Genomic DNA, 12,935 nt, shown 5'->3' with positions numbered 1-12,935 from the left:
AGAGGAGTACCTGCTGTCCCCATCTCCACCAGCAGAGGGTGAGTACCTGCTGTCCCCATCTCCACCAGCAGAGGGTGAGTACCTGCTGTCCCCATCTCCACCAGCAGAGGGTGAATGCCTGCTGGTTTTGCCTTCACAGCCCAAGCGGGAGGCAGAGACGGATAAAGAGGTGAAGGACAGGGAGGAGGAGTGCCGCCTAAGGGCCAGGCATCCACGGCGATGTAACAAGCCATCGTCGGGGTGCCTCCTCTGCGACCAGGATCACCTGTTCGCCCACTGTCCCTTCCGCAGTTATGGGGAGGAGCCTGAGCGTCCACAGCCCAAGCGGGAGGAGCCTGAGCGTCCACAGCCCGAGTGGGAGGAGTCTGAGCGTCCACAGCCCGAGTGGGAGGAGCCCGAGCGTCCTACGCCTGAGTGGGAGGAGCCCGAACGTCCTACGCCTGAGTGGGAGGAGCCCGAGCGTCCTACGCCTGAGTGGGAGGAGCCCGAACGTCCTACGCCTGAGTGGGAGGCGCCCGAACGTCCTACGCCTGAGTGGGAGGAGCCCGAACGTCCTACGCCTGAGTGGGGGGAGCCCGAACGTCCACAGCCCAAGAGGGGGGAGTCGGTGCGTCCACAGCCCAAAAGGGAGGAGTCGGTGCGTCCACAGCCCAAAAGGGAGGAGTCGGTGCGTCCACAGCCCAAAAGGGAGGAGTCGGTGCATACACAGCCCAAAGGGAGGCAAGTCGGGGCTTCCACAGCCCTGGGACCCAAGCCACCAGCAGAGGGAAAATGCCTGCTGGTTCAGCCCCAAGAGCCGGAAGGGGAGGGGTTACAGGCTCAACCCCCTGAAAATTTTTGGGGGGGAGAAGGGCAGGATGCTGGTGTCCCCCAGCAGCCTCTCGCTATGCTGCTGAAGGCAGCACGGCGCGCACATGCCCAGCCGCCACAGCAGAGGGTGCCAGCACCGCCAGGAGCAGAGGAGCTGGAGCTGCCTCTGCCTCCACCACCTCCAGGAGCAGAGGAGCAGGAGCTGCCTCTGCCTCCACCACCTCCAGGAGCAGAGGAGCAGGAGCTGCCTCTGCCTCCGCCACCACCACCGCAAGGAGCAGAGGAGCAGGAGCTGCCTCTGCCTCCACCACCGCAAGGAGCAGAGGAGCAGGAGCTGCCTCTGCCTCCGCCACCACCACCGCAAGGAGCAGAGGAGCTGGAGCTGCCTCTGCCTCCACCGCCGCCAGGAGCAGAGGAGCTGGAGCTGCCTCTGCCTCCACCACCGCCAGGAGCAGAGGAGCTGGAGCTGCCTCTGCCTCCGCCACCGCCCGGAGCAGAGGAGCAGGAGCTGCCTCTGCTGCCCGTACCTCCGCAGGGAGTACGGTGGCCGGAGCCCCAGAAAGGGGAGCTGCCGGCCACGAAGAAGGGGGAGGAGGTCTGGAGACCACTTTCCCCAGCAGCAGTTTCGCAGCAGGAGTTCTTGTGGCCGGAGCCCCACAGGAGGGAGCTGCCGGCTACGAAGAAGGGGGAGGTCGGGGGACCACCTGCCCCCGCAGCTTTTTCGCTGCAGGATGGGACCAACAGGCTGTCAGCCGTGCCACTACCGGCAGGGGTGCTGACAGCATTGCCAGCCAAGGGCCCACTGAAGCCTCCCTTCCCAGCCCGAGACTTTGTTCTGGACTGCTGGGTTTTTAAGGGGGGAGGTGGCCGTTGAGGCCATGTGTGCTGCGCACAAGGGGGGGTATATGTGGCAAAGTGCCCCGCCCCTGTGTGCATTTGTGTGATCTATGTGTATGTATGCGTGCGTGTGTAAATGTTGGTGTATAGATTGGTACACGGGATATAAACGGGTCTGTGTTTCACGTGTGTTTAAAGTGTAGATTTGTATTTAGGCACGAGGAGAGCACAAATCACTTCACGTGCTGGTTAAATGTAATATGTGAGCACGGGGTTGCACAGAATTAATTCACGTGCTGGGATTCAAGTGAATAATTAATTAGTAATTGAATCCCAGCACAACAGTATAAATAGGCACATTTTTAGGCAGTCAGGGTTAGGTGTTCAGAGAGTGGAGAACGGGTGAGAGAGGAGTAAAATCGTAAGCGTAATTATAAATATAATAAGTGTATTCTCACCGTGTTTGTTCGTCTCCGTTTCACCTGTGTGTTAGTGTCTAGTCGTTTTGTCTGTCTGTTTATTTTGGCGTCAAGTGCCGTGTCCTGTTTTGTGCTGTTTACAACCGTTTTATTTGTTAAATAAACGCTGAGTGCAGCCATTGCACTCAGCTCATCACAACCACTGTCTTTGTTTGGATTCCTTTCTGGTCTGACGCAACCCACTCTGGCCGTCTTTGTGACAATGCCCTATCAGTGTATTTATATAGGTATGCATGCTTCCAATTTGGATATTTTGTGTGTGTGTAACATGTAAAAATGCATCCCCCCCATCAGTTTCACTACAGAGGGACATACATTTTGTCAACGTATACGTCGTGCATCCACAATCAGTTTCAATGTAAAGGGATGCAAACTTCAAGGCATGGTTAGGTAATGTCAAGAAATGCACCCGGTCTCTGTTGTAATGGAGAAGCTCCACTCAAGGGCTGTTCCCTAGTTAAGTGTATACTGTTTTGTTTCTGTACAGGAGATTTCTGATAACCCCCTGCTGTTTGTGGAGGGAATCAGCTCCCAGGACTTGAACCAAGGAAGCCTGGGAAACTGTTGGTTTGTAGCAGCCTGCTCCTGTCTGGCTCTCAAAGAGGATCTCTGGCGAAAGGTATGCTCACCGTTGACAATGTTCATTTAGGTACCATAATTCAAGATTAGAGCTAATCAGGGTCTGTGAAACTGACGTTTGGCTTCTTAGTAACCAGTTGCTGCTTTTCTTATGACACATTCTGCATTCATCATGTGACTTCTATTGGAAGCGCAAGACATTTTACAGGAGCAGTAATTGCTGCACAAAAACAAAACATAAAAAATGAATGTTTACTGTGTGTCTTTCATATAGGACAATGTGAAACCTTTGAATTTAATCATTTATATGTTCTTTTCAGGTGATCCCAGACAACAAGGAACAGGAATGGGACCCAAACAAACCAGAGAATTATGCCGGGATCTTCCACTTCCAATTCTGGCGTTTTGGGAAGTGGATTGACGTGGTTGTGGATGACCTTCTTCCGACCATCAACGGTGAACTGATCTACTGCCACTCAAATGAGCGCAATGAGTTCTGGAGTGCACTGCTGGAAAAAGCTTATGCAAAGTACGCTGGATAACTTTTCACAGATATTTTCAGGAGCATATTTCTGGTCATGCGGCTCAGTAAGAAAACAAATGCATTTTCACAGTACTCGTCCTTGCTCTAACTTAAACATGCATACAAAACATAAAATGTTATTGTTTCTCGCATGCGCAAATCAGTCTGTCTTTATTGTGCAGTTACATAGCGCTTCTTCCAGTTTCACCTGACGAAAATGCAGCAACAAAGCGAACAAGACCAGCAACTGAAATGTAAAACAGTTAATCATTAAACAGTTTTAGATACTGTGATGTATTTTTTTTTTAAATCTGTGACCTTTAGTTGCTTTTGTGCATTTTCATTTGCAAGTGAACTGTGACATTAGGGCCTTATCGAGCACTGTATTCTGCAATTTTGAATACTGGATACTGTTTTAATTCTGGAAACTATTGGTTTTTTTTTAAACAGTGTCCACAGTCATCTCTTTTGGCAAGTGCTATTTTCAGAATCATATCGTTCTGAATTAAAATACTTCTTCTGTTGAAAATATAGTACTGTACCAACAAAACCACCTACAGTACATCTAAATGAACGCCTACTTATTTTAAAACGCAGTCCTTTCAGCTATATATTTTTGACATTGTACCTTTGGAATGGGCTAAAATGAAATAATCAGATATGCGTCACACTCGTTTAACCGTCACTGAATTTTATAGGGTTGGATATGTGAGTGCTGACTGTAATAGGACATTAGTCTGAAGCCTGTACCTTAATAAAATCATAGCAAATTGTAGTATAGCATATTGAATCTGGTGCTTAAGCATAGGCAAGCTCAGTAAAGAATGGAGAGGTACAGTAAGAGACATTAAAACTGTGTCAAACTATTGTAAACGCAGAGTATAGTGATGTGAAAAGCATTGTAGAACTGAAGAATTGCTGTTACAGTGTTACAAGGGCAGCCCCAGCTCCTGCACTGTTGTGTGTGAGTGACCCCTCTGTTCCTCCAGGCTCGCTGGCTGCTATGAAGCCCTGGATGGTGGCAACACTGCCGACGCTGTGGTGGATTTCTCTGGAGCCGTGGCTGAGTCCATCGATCTGGAGGTGGGCAAGTACGCAACAGATATCCCACAACAGCTCAAGTTATTTGAAGACCTGCTGAAAGTCAACGAGAGGGGAGGGATCATCAGCTGCTTTATCAAGGTGTGTCTCTGTACCGCGATGACTACCATAGTGCATCACTCACCTTCTACTGTTCATTCTGCAGCAGGTCGCAGTTGCTTTGCTAATTTGCTCATTTATTCTGCAGAGAAAGAATATGTGAAGCTTAGGGAGTAATGTGGTATGGGTGTGAAGAATGTGAGTTATCTTAACTAATGTATCCTTCTTCAGCTATAAAAGTTTAGCACCACCCTATAGAATGAAACCTACTGAATAATGTAATGCTCCTTATAGATACAAGCACTGCAAACAGGATTATTACACAATTTCAAGCTGTCCCTTTAAATGATCTGATTGCCAGCTTTAAATCCATTCCATGCTGCTCATATAAAGGTCCCTTGAGGTTTTGACTCATTCGCTGTTTCCAGTGACCTACAACAATCCAGCAGGAATTAGAAGCTAACAGAAGCAATGTGCGTTTTTGTTTAGACTATTGCATTACATCCATTTAATAAAGAGCAGCGGGCTGTCTGCACTCTCTTAGCACAAAGAGCCATGAATCAGTTATTGAATTGTTTAATAATGACGACTATTACAAGCTCATAAAGACATACATAAACACATACATGCTTTTGTATTGCTTAAGAAATGCTGAGCACTGCTTTAGACAAGTAGTTTACATATATTTATACAGATATAGGAAAGACAAGTCCAATCAAAACAGCAGACCATTCTAACTTACAAATATTTATACCAATGTCAATTTGTATTTATTTGCCAGTACACGACACACAATCTATTTAATTATCCCAGGGTAGTCTTACTGGGAAGTTAGTAAGGGGTGTTGCTATAAGTCACAGCTGGGTATTTAGGAGGATGTTAAAGGAATTCCCTGGTTTGCATCAAACCACTTACTGTATTTTCACAGGTTATTCCAGGATAACCACATATAGGTGGGGGATGCAAACCAAATGCTCAACCAAATTACACGATCAACTCAACTCCTTACTGATAAAAGAGTAAATCCCACTTTCTGAATGTTTGTTGCTTCCTCTTTGATTGTGTGATTTGGTCCCTTGATTGTGCTGCTGCTGCTGCTTCTTTGTAAATGTTTCCTTAGTAAGTGAACTCCTTTATAAATGTGTGTAAAAGTGAAACTCCCAGCCATGTCTCAAACTGTACACCCGCCATGTTTCTCAGGCAACCTCACAGTCGGAGGTGGAGGCTCGGATGAGCTGTGGCTTGGTAAAGGGTCACGCCTACTCGGTGACAGATGTGCGGAAAGCCCGTCTGGGTCAAGGGCTGATGTCCTTCTTCAAGGCAGAGAAACTCTTCATGATCAAAATGAGGAACCCCTGGGGCAAACAAGAGTGGAACGGGCCATGGAGCGACTCGTGAGTGAATCTTCGCTTTGGAATGAGTCATTCTTCCAATAAAAGGGTGCTGTAACCAAGACTAAAAATACTTTTGGTAGCAATTTAGGTTACAGGGCATGGCTAGACTATGTAATTACATTGTAATTGCGGTTCATTCAATGGTAACTATTGTGTAATTACAGTGCATGGAATATTTACTTACCTCATGTAATTAAATTGTAATTACACAGTATATGCTATTTCACCAGTAGTTAATTTATCAGAACATTGGTGGTTACCCAGTTATTACAATGTTATTACATGGCTATGCATGTCCCATATTCTACTACACATTGTGTTCAGGGCAGAGGCTGGGTGCAAACTGGCAACCCTGTGCACTGCAAGTGAGCGTCTTAACCACAATGCAAAATAGCCGGGCTCCTGGATTCAAACACGACGCTGGAGAATGAGTGATACCTGCCTATAGCAACAAGAATGAGTGATACCTGCCTATAGCAACAAGAATGAGTGATACCTGCCTATAGCAACAAGAATGAGTGATACCTGCCTATAGCAACAAGATTGAGTTACACCTGCCTATAGCAACAAGCCCCCACAGAGCTAGAAACCTGCGCTGAGAGATAAAACAAAGCATGGAACAGCAACAATAAAAACATGCATCATTCATATTCATAACTGCTTTCTAAACTGAAGAATACACACTCATTCTTTACAGAGCATTGGCATTGTACTCAGGTTGCCTTTTTGCTATCCCAATGTTCAGCTCTGTTTTAGCTAAACATCTTTTTATTTTTTGAACTTGAACTACCGTTCCTCAGTATTTTAATATACATGTGCAGTAGATGTGTTTGGTTGACATTCCTCTCACTGTCTTCTTTTAGCTCTGAAGAGTGGGAGAAGGTGGGGAGCAGCGAGCGAGAGAACATGGGAGTCACAGTCAAGGACGATGGCGAGTTTTGGTGAGGGTTTTTCACATTCAAACTGCGCATTCCATTTGAAATAGGACTATGTTCTCATAAATCATCAACCCACTTTATTTAAAGAGGAAGTAGCTTCATCTATCACTTTAATTGCATTTCACATTTCATTCTCCAATATTGAGTTATCATCCTTCTCTGACTCAGACCTGGATTTGAGCTGCTTGGAGCTCGTCTGGTGAATCCGAAGTGCTGGCACTGAACAGCCTTCCCCATCCCATTCAAATCATGCAACAGCGTGACCACAGCATTGAAGTACTGAAGCAATCTAAACAGCATTTGAAACTACTCACTCTGCTATAGTGCTGGTAACCCGTAATAGATAATCGCCCCTCTTCAAATACATGCTGCATGTTTGCCAGTGTATTTAAACCTACTTCCAATAAAGAATATTGTGTTCAGTTCTGGTCACCTCGTTACAAAAAGGATATTGCTGCTCTAGAAAGAGTGCAAAGAAGAGCAACCAGAATTATCCCAGGTTTAAAAGGCATGTCGTATGCAGACAGGCTAAAAGAATTGAATCTATACAGTCTTGAACAAAGAAGACTACGCAGCGATCTGATTCAAACATTCAAAATCCTAAAAGGTATAGACAATGTCGACCCAGGGGACTTTTTTGACCTGAAAAAAGAAACAAGGACCAGGGGTCACAAATGGAGATTAGATAAAGGGGCATTCAGAACAGAAAATAGGAGGCACTTTTTTACACAGAGAATTGTGAGGGTCTGGAACCAACTCCCCAGTAATGTTGTTGAAGCTGACACCGTGGGATCCTTCAAGAAGCTGCTTGATGAGATTCTGGGATCAATAAGCTACTAACAACCAAACGAGCAAGATGGGCTGAATGGCCTCCTCTCGTTTGTAAACTTTCTTCTTCTTCTTATAAACTGATTTTCCTTATTTCCTTCAGGATGGCATTTGATGACTGGTGTAAATACTTCACTGGGGTGGATATCTGTCGCCTCATAAACACCTCCATCCTGAGTATTCACAAGACCTGGGACGAGACGACTCTGCAAGGCTGCTGGACCAAGCATGCTGATCCCCTCTACAACCGCTGTGGGGGCTGCATGAACTACAAGACCACCTTCCTGCAAAATCCCCAGGTCAGCCAGCCAGGGCCCTGGCAAGGGCTAAGCCAAGGGTACCATTTCTGACTGGGATTGCTTCATTGTCACTAGTGGTATAGCAATGACTGGCTGTGATGTACAACCATGTTCTGAAATGGCCTGACACGGTGTATGAGTTGAACATGGTTTGACTATGGTGCCATAGACCAAACCTGCTCTGGCAATGGTTATCCATGGGAAATCAGAGCTGAGCGTGTTAATAGTGCATGACTTAGCCTCTTTTAGACCCAGACAAATATCTGTCGGAACATGGAAGTAGAAGAGGTCAAACTATTTTTTTTTCTCCAAATCAAGTTAGCTGTTTTTCATCACATAATACTGTAAGTCTTAAGAGCTGAATGACTCACAACCCTCCCAAGTAGTTTTCTTGCACAGCACTGCTCTGTGTTATTAATCGAACTAATACTGGCGCTGTTACAGTGTGCTGCAAAAACATTCAGAGCATAGATGCAGAACCTGGAGAACACTCCCATTAATTATCATTTACACAAACAGGTCCCCTTAGTTCAGCTTCGTTCATGGTTTAATAGTTCATGGTTTAACATAATACAACAATCCGGGTTAGTTGTGACTGTACATAAAATGAAAAGAAGACAGGTCACTTATTTTTTAAAAGATCCATTTGATAAAACATAAATAAATAGCGCTACTAAATGTTTTGACTGTTATTAACAAGTAGTAACAATTTATTACAGTAATATTTGAATGACACATTACTAAGGGTTTGTGTCATCTTATAAAGTAAGTATAAGGTTTCTTATAAATACCTTAGTTGCATGTTCTTGGACACTGTATTGCTTTATCTGGCCGTATGTACATAATAATAATAATAATAATAATAATAATAATAATAATAATAATAATAATAATAATAATAATAATAATAATAATAACTGGGCTATCCAACAAGCTCTCCAACATGTTTTCTTTACTTAGAAAATAAGGACTGCTGGGTCCCTGCCTGTTTGAATGGATATACAGTTTGGCTTGTCTTATGTTGTATAGAGGTTTATTTCTACAAGTGCTTTTGACAACCTTTTGGATAAGCTGCACTGTGCATTTTAAATGGTATGTGTGGCCCATGGCAATTATTTTCGTTCTGTGTGGTTGCATGCATTTTATTGTGCGCGGTACTTGGGTGATCCTGTGAGTTTACTCATGAATCCTCAAGCTCAAGAGAGCCAGCATTGCATCTCGGGAGACAGGGAGAGGGAGTCTGGAATTCCAGGGTTCCAAACAGAGCTTAATCCGAAACAGCTGAAACAACTGAGAGCCTGAATCTGGGCTGGGGTCTTGGAGAGTTCTTCTAGTCCTATTTCCATAGCCTGCAACTGCTAATGATCTTCAGGGGAAGTTTGTAGAGCAGTGTTTAACCTGGGTGCAGCCAGAGTCAATAAGAACAAGTTAACCATTTACCTGTTCTCAACTTTCTGGAAAGTCAACTTTTATGTAGAGGGTGAGGCTAAGTAACACACCATGGGAAACTGCTCAGTAGGATTACATGCACATCCAGTTTCAATCCTAATCAATTCGATTCAGAAACCTGTGCATTAGTGCACTACCAGCAGCGCATTGTTCTGTACTTCCCAAGTCATCTGTTGCACAACCAAGAGCTAAACACTAAACATGGAAAATCATTAAGCAGCATTAATTCATTGTCTGCTGTAATAGACAGAATCAAGGAACAATCGAGCAAGCACAAACCTACTGGAAGCTGTATTCCAGTTATCTGATCTGATGGTGTATGATTCGAATGCCAAGAAATCTGATTACTTGAAGTGATGCTAACATATCAATTCAACGCTTTGATAATGCACATCCTGAATGTTGGGCATATTTTAGACATGACTTTGAATGAGAGTGCTTGAGAATGTTACAGTACAAATGAACTGATCAGTTTCACATGTTATTCCTATGCTTATACAGCGCTCCCTCGTTAGAAGGCACTTTATGCCATGGAACAGGTTATAATTCAGTATGGTTGTGGCTCTCATTTGCCCCATAATGCCATTACACAAGCACTTGTATTGTTGTACTAAGGCAGAACACAAATTGCACAGTATCTTAACTGTGGCTCTTGACTACAACATTATAAAGGGTGAGCAATGTCCTATGCATGTATTGTGCTTTACTATCGTACCATTTTTGGGTGAATTTGGGTTTCTACCTATTCTGGGGGTAGAATTCAGGCTTTATCCAGTTTAAACCTAAAACCAAAACCTTTACTGATAACCAAATCAACCAGAGTATGAAAAATGATTAACAGGTTCATCATGTTATTGATTGAGCAGGAGGTTTGAAGTTTATTAATATCCCTCTGTCCTCCACAGTATGTCTTTGATGTGAAGAAAGACGAGGATGAAGTCCTGATCTCGCTCCAGCAGCGGGACCTGAAAATACACAAAAAGATAGGCCAAGGAGAGAATCTCACCATCGGCTTCATGGTATTCAAAGTAAGAGGACCTTTAAAAAGTTCCAAAGGAAAGAGGAAAGGATTGCTTTCTAGGTTTCACTGAGTTGAAGGGGAGGGCTGCTGAGTTAATATCAGCTTTCTGTCTCATCTAAAATCAAATCCTTTTTTTGGAGGATGTTTCAAATGATTTTGGAAAAAGGTACAGACATCCCTTTCGTTCATCATTTTAAATGTCATTTTTTAGAACATTTTAAAACAGCTTGTGTGAACTATATGGGGAATCGATAGGTTTACCTGCTACAACTTGGAAAAACATATATGCATTATAAAATAGATACATAGATAGGACTCTTAGAATTATGCATTATAAAACAGATACATAGGTAGGACACTTTTAGACCCAGACAAATAAATACATAGATAGGACACTTAGAATTATGCACGCCATGATCGAAGGGGATATATATTTTGTTATATACCAGTTACCATGTTGAAATATTAAAAGTGGCACCAAAATTATTCAGACAGTTCCCTAAAGTTGTATCATTTTTGTGTTGTTTGCAATCATTGTAATATTGGCTTGCAGTCCTGTGTGGTTTTCTTTTCTCTGTGTGTGTTTTTTGGAAAAACCAGGCCCTATTCACAACACAATAAGTAGCTTCAAATGTCACTGCTGTATGTGTTTATTTATTTGACATGTCCCTTGCTATTGCATTCTGCTGGCAATAGTTTTTTGGTGGTTATGGGTTCTTTTGCTGCCCTGATATTGAGTTATTATAATAATTGTTCTCTAAATCTCTTTTTATCTGGCTTACAGCTTTCCTCAAGCTTGAGCTTCAGTACCAGGAGTGAACACCCTTCCTAATTCCATTCAAATCATGTGACAATGGGCCAGTCCTGCTAACTCGACATTTACAGCAACAGAAGGTGGGGCGGTCAGAGTTGAAAGGCCACTTTGTCACATGACTTGAATGAAACAAGGAAGGCCATTCAGTCGTGGCACTCAGGAGCTCTAGCTTAAGTTCAAAGCCAGGTTAAGGCAGATTCAGAGAAACATGATAATAAGACAATATGGGAGGAACAGAACCCAGAACTACTCCGAATTATTGCAACCACTTTTAAAATAGTAAGGGGCGTTCAAATGACATTTGAAGCTACTTACTCATTAAAGTTTTCACAAAGAAATGCAATTTCCCATTTGCTTTTGTCTAGGTGGAACTGAACAGGGAATTCCGCATCCACAGCTTGCAGACGCAGCAGAACGTGGCCACTTCCACGTACATCAACGCTCGCACTGTGTTCATGAGGACGACACAACGGAAGGGCCGCTACGTCATCATACCCTCCACGTTCCAGCACAGCATTCTGGGAGATTTCCTGCTCAGGGTGTTCACAGATGTGTATTCCGGATGCCGGTAATAGCATCCTTATTTACTGTGTATTCTAACAAACTGGACGTACAGGACACCATCCCACTCTTGTATTGGCAGCGTTGCTCCTGTGATTTGTAATGTTATGCACAGTGGAGTTGATTATGCCTCATTCCTTCTTCACATCATAACCAATTCCCTTAGACACCTAAAGGAATGCCCTTCAAAACATAAACAAAATAAACATCTTGAAGCTGGATTGTAAAAGGTATTAGTACTATATAAGCCTATACTAATGATATACCTCATTTATTACTACATTTCTTAATAGTTCCTCTGTATATCTATATATATGGGCAGTAAAAAATGTATAGGTTGTGGATGAATGACCTGTCTTTGCACCCAGAGAGCTGGTGATGGATAAGCCTTTGCAGACCTGCTGGATTGGGTTGTGTGGCTATGCACAGACAGTGACTCAGGTTCACATTGTCGGCGCTGAGGGGCTACAGAACCAGGATAGCTCGGGAGGTGAGTAAAACTGCCTTTCTTGCAATCAGCTTTCTAGAAGAACAGTTTGCAACCCTGTTCCCTTTATTAGCTTGCTGTTGTTCAAAATCTTCTTGGGGAAACGTTCTCCAAGCATTCTTTGCAAGTCTAGAGTTCTGCAAAGTCTGCTCAGACAGTATAGAGTGTAAGAGCTTTGTGCCGCGCCTTTGTTTAAAAAAAGATGAAGAAGTCAGAGTATTGAAGCAGTCGGAAAATGGATTTTAAAACTTTGGTTAAACAACCTTCAACTCTACAGTCATGAAATTAATGGAATAAAAATGTTGACGGTGCAACCCTCAGAGACATGGATATAGCTGTGGCGCCCACATGTCTGGACATGTCACAATTTTAGATATATCTAGAGAACTTGCTCATGCAATAGTGATGAAACCTGGTATGGACCTACTTATGAAACTTGGTATGGAATTACTTATGAAACTTGGTATGGACTTACTTATGAAACTTAGTTCTTGGAAACCACTGGTCTGGTTTTCATGTATTTAGGCTTGGTCATTCCTTACATCATCTGATGTATTATACTTAGAGCCCCGTGAAATTATTTTTATTTTTTATAATTTTTCATTTTATTTTTCACAGAGTTTGTTTTATTTTACAGATATACATTAATAAAAACAAATCAAATAGTATAGTATACATCATGTTTTAACTAGATACATATTTTTATTAAACATAATCCGCTGTTTTTTAACATTTTGACATAAACAGACCTCGCACGGAAAAATAATTTAATTACC

General features: G+C 43.3%; 1 protein-coding gene across 5 annotated transcripts in view; it reads left to right on the top strand.

Moving 5' to 3' along the window:
- The window catches only part of LOC117430306 (calpain-5-like), a 38,454-nt gene that overhangs the window by 21,012 nt on the left and 4,507 nt on the right, over positions 1 to 12,935 (top strand). For all 5 annotated transcript variants that reach the window (XR_009308958.1, XR_009308959.1, XM_059001230.1 and 2 more), the window contains exons 3-11: positions 2,614 to 2,745; positions 3,026 to 3,234; positions 4,218 to 4,410; positions 5,569 to 5,762; positions 6,626 to 6,703; positions 7,632 to 7,827; positions 10,182 to 10,304; positions 11,477 to 11,679; positions 12,041 to 12,162. Coding sequence is in view for 3 of the 5 variants with exons in the window: in XM_059001230.1 (XP_058857213.1) it covers positions 2,614 to 2,745; positions 3,026 to 3,234; positions 4,218 to 4,410; positions 5,569 to 5,762; positions 6,626 to 6,703; positions 7,632 to 7,827; positions 10,182 to 10,304; positions 11,477 to 11,679; positions 12,041 to 12,162 (1,450 nt within the window). In the remaining 2 variants the exon portion in view is untranslated. The remainder of the gene's footprint in view (positions 1 to 2,613; positions 2,746 to 3,025; positions 3,235 to 4,217; positions 4,411 to 5,568; positions 5,763 to 6,625; positions 6,704 to 7,631; positions 7,828 to 10,181; positions 10,305 to 11,476; positions 11,680 to 12,040; positions 12,163 to 12,935) is intronic.

Source organism: Acipenser ruthenus, chromosome 26, assembly GCF_902713425.1.
Source record: "Acipenser ruthenus chromosome 26, fAciRut3.2 maternal haplotype, whole genome shotgun sequence".
Lineage (NCBI taxonomy): Eukaryota > Metazoa > Chordata > Actinopteri > Acipenseriformes > Acipenseridae > Acipenser > Acipenser ruthenus.
The sequence above is the reverse complement of the archived record's forward strand: the minus strand, read 5'-3'. Positions and strand labels throughout refer to the sequence as shown.